Below are 7093 nucleotides of genomic sequence, written 5' to 3'. Positions count from 1 at the left end.
ACTTTGATTTATTTAACTAAATTTTCTTTAGATAAAAAGTTGATAATAAAAGAACCAATTCAAATTCGGATCTAAATACAAAACTAAATAAATAAATAAATAAATAAAAGATGAAAAAAATCAATTTCACTTACATCTATATTTTTTATAATAAATATCATTTTATATTAATATTTTTCAATAATTAAACACTAACAACAAAACTGAAAAAAAAAAATTCCTTCGACATGATCCTAAAAGTGATATAAAATGACCAAACAACACAGACAAGAAGATCATGCACCTGCAAACAAACTCCAAAACCTCGTCTTTTGTCTCGTTGTTTCTCCCTTTTATCACCACAACGACACTGTTCCTGCTTCGTACCCAATAGTGATGGTAGCATCTTCAACCTCGCCATGAAGAACACCTTGCTCACCACCCTCCTAGTCTTCAAGAACACCATTAGAGAAGGTAACCACCTCAACCCCACCATGCACTTCACCTTTCATATTATAGATTCTCAACTTTCATGCCTCATTTTCACATAAAGTTTCCTTTTTCCCTCCATTTCATTGGGAAAAAATCGATTTTTTATTGATGGGGTTGTGCAAAATTGAGGTTTTTCTTAATTTTTTCTCTGTAATTTTTTGGGGTTTTTTTTTTTGAGTAAATTTTTGCAGAGTTGATCAGGAGTGTGCATGTATACCAAATAAAGGATGGGAAAGTAAGGGAAGTTGAAAGAGAGTTTGTGTTCTCAGAGAGTGGCTCCTATGGCGAAATGAGGTCCACACCAATCCTCAGATTGCAGAAGAAGCTTTGTGTTGCTGAAGTTTCTGAAGGGTACCAAAATGGAGTGTGGCTTTGTATCTTTTCCTTTCATAGAAATCACAAGCCTCAATTTTCCAGCATTCCAAACTTGCTTTTGCTCTCAAGGTATATATATAGATAATATCTGCTCAAGTCCCTATCTAAAGTTGCTGAAACTTTTTGTATCTGTTCTTAGATTGTGTATTTGCTTTTGGTCATGATTATTGCTATATTATGAAATGCCTTAAGATAGAAAATGCAGAGGCATGAGACTGAGACCAGAGAATATATTTGTGTCACTGTCTCAATTCCCCTGGTCCCCAACTTTTGGATGGATACCAAATTGGGCATATTTTGTCTTAGGACAGCGACATTATGCATTTTCTATGTCTATCTGCATATCCTTCTTTAAAAGTATGAAACAGGGCTATTAGTTCTCACAATTTATATCTTGTTTGGTCCTAAAATGTGAGAGAGAGGGGGAAGGGGGAAGGGGGTTCCTTTTTAAGTTAGATAGCTTAGTCCTTGTCATAATGATTGGAATTGGTTAGCCATGGTACTGAGAATGCTCAGAAACCATGTTTTGAGTAGGGTTCAATCTGAATTTCAACTTAATCCAATATGTTAAGCGAAATTGCATTAAGTCACATTTTGACATGATTTTCAGTCTCACCTCTCACACCACGAATTGAGCCAAAGTTAAAAGATGGTTATATTTCTTTTCCCTGGTAAACCAAACCAAGATTTGCGAAATCGGTACCAAATGTGGAACTAGCTATAGTACTATTACGAGATTTCTTTAGCAGCGTGGAGACTATTTGGTGATAGTGGAATACTTATGCTATCATGAAAAAAATTAAGCTTTTCAAATTTCCAGTCCCCCTCTTGGCTTCTTGTTTCTGGACTTTTCTGATTGTCTTGTGAAAATATCGGAAGGGTACCAAAAGCAAAAAGTCGAAAACATCTGTGAAAATGATTCTTGTTTCAATAAATAATATATTTTAACTTGACTTCTTTTGCAGAACGAACATAATATGTTCGCTTATTCATTTGCTGAATTGGATACAGATTTTACTATTGTCATCTTTATGTGACTGGTCTATCAAGGAATAAACGATATGATCTAATTTAAATTTTTGGGTTTGGGGGCATAGGGGAATCAATAAAAGGTAAAGAGAAGGGAATGGAGTTGTGCAATTCCCTTCCAATCTCCACTCTCATAAAAATGACAACTTTTCTTTTTGGTTACAAAGTGGAGTATCAGCAATAGTAAATTGAAAAATCATTATCATGAAATGTTAAACAACACTAGAGAAAGTATTATTCACAATTTCTTCTTATTAACATCCATTAGTGGGGAACCTTTGCCTTACAACCCCTCTCCTACCCTCTCCTTAAAACTGGCATTTACTCAAAGAGTCATACATATCATGCCAGGCATGGCATTATTTGTAAAATGATTGATTTTGTGTTTTGAATGTCACTTGTGCTTCACGTCAAGTGAAAGTACCAACTTAATTAATAGCATTGTTGATTTGTTCAAATCATTATGCCTCCTCCAATTGATAGAATGTTTTGTTTCCAATTGTTTTTAACTGTCTGTAATGAACTTTCAGAAACCTGAAGCTTCGGACAATCCCAACCTTGCTGAGAGACCTCCGTGTGATATACAAATTGGAAAAAGACAAAGATGTTCTATCAGACTCCACAGGGGAAGAACGCCAAGGAAACAACAAAGATTCCCAACCATTGAGAAAAGTGGTTCCCGTGTTAACTCAGGACCTGAATTTTCTTCCTTATGAAGATGACATGTCCGAATCACCAGACAACAAGCTAGATGTCCAAGCCTTGCCAGGTTTACTCTCAATTACTCTTAATAATCTAATGACACAAACTATTTAGCATGAAATGATTTTGCACAGTTATTGACTTAATCAATCTTCCAATCTGCAAATTCACCATGTTACAATATGTCCTAATTTTGTCTGTCACAGCAATATTGTTTTTTTGTTTCGTAACTGGATTCTATAGTTTCGTAACCTGTGAATACTTTTTAATCAAATCCAGAAAATATTTGTAATGAAACGCATACGGAGTTCCCTCCTTTTTCACATATCGTGCTATTAATTTAAATTTTGTATATTGTATGCTTCTGAATTTGAAGGTACATTGCAACTTTGTGCTCTGTGTTAACTTAAGTAAATTTCTGCCAAGTGGTCTCTGATTATCTGTATGTATTGTGCGGAGGAGAGGACACCGAGTTAAAACGGAATAGATTCTCTCAACATGCATTAGTAGTCTTTCTAATGTTGTTAGGCATACCATATGTAAAGGTTAACAGCTAATAATTGAGGTCAACAGATGCAGATTCTGCAGAAAAGAAAAAACGTGCATCTAGTGACCGGGTAGCAAAAATAACGTTATCAGAGTTAGTCAAGTATTTTGATATACCGATTGTAGAAGCGTCAAGAAGGCTAAATGTTGGACTAACAGTTCTGAAGAGGAAATGCAGAGAATTCGGTATTCCTCGCTGGCCTCATAGGAAGATCAAATCACTTGACAGTCTCATTCATGAAATTCAGGTCAGTTTCTTCTCTTTCCTATTACAAATACTATTCAATGAAGAGCACTTTGGTGAAAGCAAGTAATAGTACTTTGAATTGAAGCATTTAAATTTTGGAGTAATCTCCCAATCTCATCCATGAACAAAACCTCAGGGACCAAGTAGTACCTCAATCTTAAAGTGGCAAATTTGTCTCTCATCGGATAAGTTTGCCCCAAAATAAACGGGCATATTAGTCCTCTTGTACATATACGAATTTCATACGGAAGACCTAAATTAACACCCTTTTTCAAATGGTGAGGAAAAATTTGTCATTTATGAATTTTAGGGAGACTTTATCCTCTTTATTTATTTATTTATTATTAATTTGTCAAGATTTCACCTAGAAAATGAAGTGGTTTCAGCCATTCCTTAATGCCTACTTTTGTCAAATTTGCATCACTTTGTGGTTGTGTCCATTCAAATCTAACCAGCTGTATCATATTGCTTCTTAGTCATTGTGAACTATACACTATAAGTCTATAAGTGGGGTTGCTGCTTTTCTTTTTCATGATTTATTGGTTTCTTAGTGCATCATTCCTACCCATGCTTTTGATATTTTGGTAGTTTTAAATACAGTATTTGGGAGGTTTATTTCTTGCATTTATGCTTCACTATTGTTGAGTGGCTCTCGAACATAAACCGAATTTGTAGGAAGAAGCGAACAACCAAGAATCGGATGACAAGGCTGCAGCATTGGCGGCAATAGAGAAACGAAGGATGTTGGAGAGCGAAAAGGAAAACATAGAAAGGAAACCATTCATGGACATACAAAGTGAGACCAAGAAGTTGAGGCAGGACATCTTCAAGAGAAGGCATCGGGCGCGAGCTCAGGTCAAACATAATTCGACTGTCTCCGGCAGCAGCAGTAGCAACAAAACTACCATTGAAACTTGAAGGTTTCATATTGAAAATTATGCATCTCAAGGTTCTAAATTATAATTTTAGTCCACATTGGAAGTACTACTCTTTGAGGACTTCATACCCTTTTCTCTCCTATAAATGCTTTTTATTTAGCCTCAAGAATTTTCTCTGTATTCACCTTTCTTAGTTAGAAATTCAGGTGAATTTTTTTTTTTTTATTTGAACCAGCAACTAGGCTGTGTTGGAATTTTCCTTTAAAACATTTTTCTATAGAACTATGCCTTTAGACTATTTACCTTTGTTTTTTATGTTAGGTGCCATTGCAAAATGCAAAATTATTATAAATTTGACTTTTTTTTTTGAGTCCTCTCAAAAAAGTTGTATAGTATTCTGCACAATTTTGGATTGGATAAGGTAGTTAAGTAAAATTATTATATCTTAAAACTCATGATTTAAGAATTTGGCTCTCAATTTGTATATTTGGAGCACCAACCATTCCCCATTATATTATTCAGTTATGTTAGATGCACTTATTTTGTAAATGGGATTAACTTATATGTCCAATGATAAATGATGAATAAATTAACAGTGTCTCATGTAAAATGAGTAAATAATAAATATTTATATTATTAATAATAATTAATTTATTTGTCTAATGTCTATTGAAGTCAAAAAGGGCTACCACATGATTTATTTCATATAGTTGAGAAAGCATATAATATGGGTGCAGCATTTGATGTGCCATGGTCCACTTACTTTTGACAAATTAATTTTTTGTCAAAGTACTGCCACTGGTTTTCTCACCTTTGATTTCTTTATTTTATTTTTATTTTTTGCTATTGCTTGAAACTAGTTTGATACTTTCTTATTTCTTTTAAACAAGAAATGAACTTTGTTTATTATAAATTATGGAAAAGAAAATAAATTGAGTAATGTTTAATTTGATAGTGGATTGATTCAACTTAAATATTAGATAATAGGAAACATTTTAGATGCATAATGCATTGAGTTTAATTTAATCTGTCATATATTAGGATAATTTAATAGTATGAATTTTAATCATAAAAATAGGGCCTAGATTTATACAAGGCATTTTTTTAGATAATCCTTGATGTGAAAATTCATATGCAGTTATTTTTATATAAAATCCATAATCAAAAGTCATTAGATGACAATCATCAAACAATTTTTTACTATCAATTTTATATGAAGATAATTGTACGTATATAATAGTGCTTTCTAATTTTAGTCAAGTCTTTGTTACTGATTGATGTTTTTTTTTGGGAGGAGACTGAAATTGTTGATTAACAGAAATCACATTGAATAATCTATTTGTGATAAAGTGATTGCTATGATTAATAATAGGTGAAATTATCTTTTGGCAAAGTAAACTATTTGCCTTTTTTTGTTCTTGTTATCAAATAAATTATATAACTTCTGTATGTATTAAAGGGCATAATATTTATTAAGGTGTCTCTTTCAACTTTAAAACTATATAATCTTATGTTAGTAATATGACTTTTCATGATTAACTTTAAACATTTGATAAATTATTCTCTAATCTCTATCAAAAGTCACATACAAACGAATACTTGCCATTTTATCAGTTGCCATAAGAAATTAAGAATTAAGGAGAAATTGCTATTTAATTCAATTTCACAGTAATTTCAGATTGATAATTGTTACATAATCATATATGACCACATAGAAAATGAATTTGGTGACATAGTGTTAGGTTTTAGTCATGCTTGTATAGTTGTATTGTAATTTGTATCCTAGTTAGGAAGGAAGAAAACAACTTCCAAGGTGGGTTTGACTAGACACTCCTCACGCGGCCGTTGACTCTAAATACATACATTTATATATTTTTTATGTGTAAAAATAATATTTGTAACCATTTTTATCTCTAGGAAAAGGATTATACAATATTTTTTTTTCTATATAATTTCTTTCACTTCTTTTTTATTTTTTTTATTCAAGAGTAAATTTTTTCACCTTGTTAATCATCTTTAAAGGAAAAAAATTCAATTTTAATTAATATTTATTTAATATTTAATAAATATTAGTGAATAATTGCATAAAAAGTATTAACATCGAAATTAAGCTAAAAAATAAATATAAAAGAAAAAGTGTCCAAAATGAAACTTTTATAAATTTTACCTCCTTAAAGAGCAAAGAGACAAGAGCATGCAACAGAATTTTGAGAATTGTAAAACAGATAAAAAGGAAGTTGCTAAAAATATGTAGTTGTTATTATCATCAAAGAAACATCTTGGTATGTTCATTGATGGATGTGTAAGTAACAGAGAAAATCAAATCCAACCCCTCAGTCAAGAAAATACACATAATCAAAAAGACAAATACACTTCTTTCTCCATCTCTCTTTCTCTTTCTCTCTCTCTCTCTCTCTCTGGTGATTTGGTGAATAGTAATCTGCTCTTACTTTCTTCTTTTCCTTTGGGGAATTTTATGGTTCTGTTTTTCCTTCATCAACACCATTTCTAACCAAACCAAACAGAAGAGGAAGAGAAAGAGAAAGAGAAAGAGAGAGTGAAAGAGAGAGAGCTTCACATGGGTCAATGCTTTGGCTCTCTCTCTTCTGCTCAAAACCCTTCATCCTCTACCCTCTCCAAGGCTCAGTATTCAGGTAAAGTTTCTCAATTTTCCTTCTTTTTTTTCCTTCCACTGAAAATTCAGCCCAAAACAAATCATGGGTAGTTACTCTTTTCCTCTAATTCTCCTCAGAAAATGCGAAGTTTCAATTTTTGTTCCCCCTATGTTTGGTGTTAGATCATTCACTGTACATGAAAAACTACATACCAGGGTAAAATTGTACAA

The 7093-nt window shown here is 32.4% G+C and overlaps 2 protein-coding genes across 2 annotated transcripts in view; both read left to right on the top strand.

Moving 5' to 3' along the window:
• The first annotated feature begins 289 nt into the window (after window positions 1–289).
• LOC107475952 (protein RKD5) lies at window positions 290–4723 on the top strand. The gene is made up of 5 exons (XM_016095662.3): window positions 290–453; window positions 663–915; window positions 2406–2644; window positions 3151–3371; window positions 4046–4723. Exons 1-5 carry the CDS (start codon window positions 399–401, stop codon window positions 4286–4288), a joined length of 1011 nt encoding a protein of 336 aa, XP_015951148.1. The 5' UTR covers window positions 290–398; the 3' UTR covers window positions 4289–4723.
• Window positions 4724–6535: 1812 nt separating this feature from the next.
• Window positions 6536–7093, top strand: part of LOC107475965 (probable serine/threonine-protein kinase PIX13) — a gene marked incomplete in the record, with an annotated part of 4455 nt that continues 3897 nt past the window's right edge. Inside the window, 1 exon segment of the mRNA XM_052260952.1 lies at window positions 6536–6902. Coding sequence (XP_052116912.1) covers window positions 6827–6902 — 76 coding nt within the window.

The sequence above is a fragment of the Arachis duranensis genome, chromosome 1 (genome assembly GCF_000817695.3).
Source record: "Arachis duranensis cultivar V14167 chromosome 1, aradu.V14167.gnm2.J7QH, whole genome shotgun sequence".
Classification (NCBI taxonomy): Eukaryota; Viridiplantae; Streptophyta; class Magnoliopsida; order Fabales; family Fabaceae; genus Arachis; species Arachis duranensis.
Note: the sequence above shows the minus strand (reverse complement) of the source record. Positions and strands in the feature narration are given on the sequence as shown.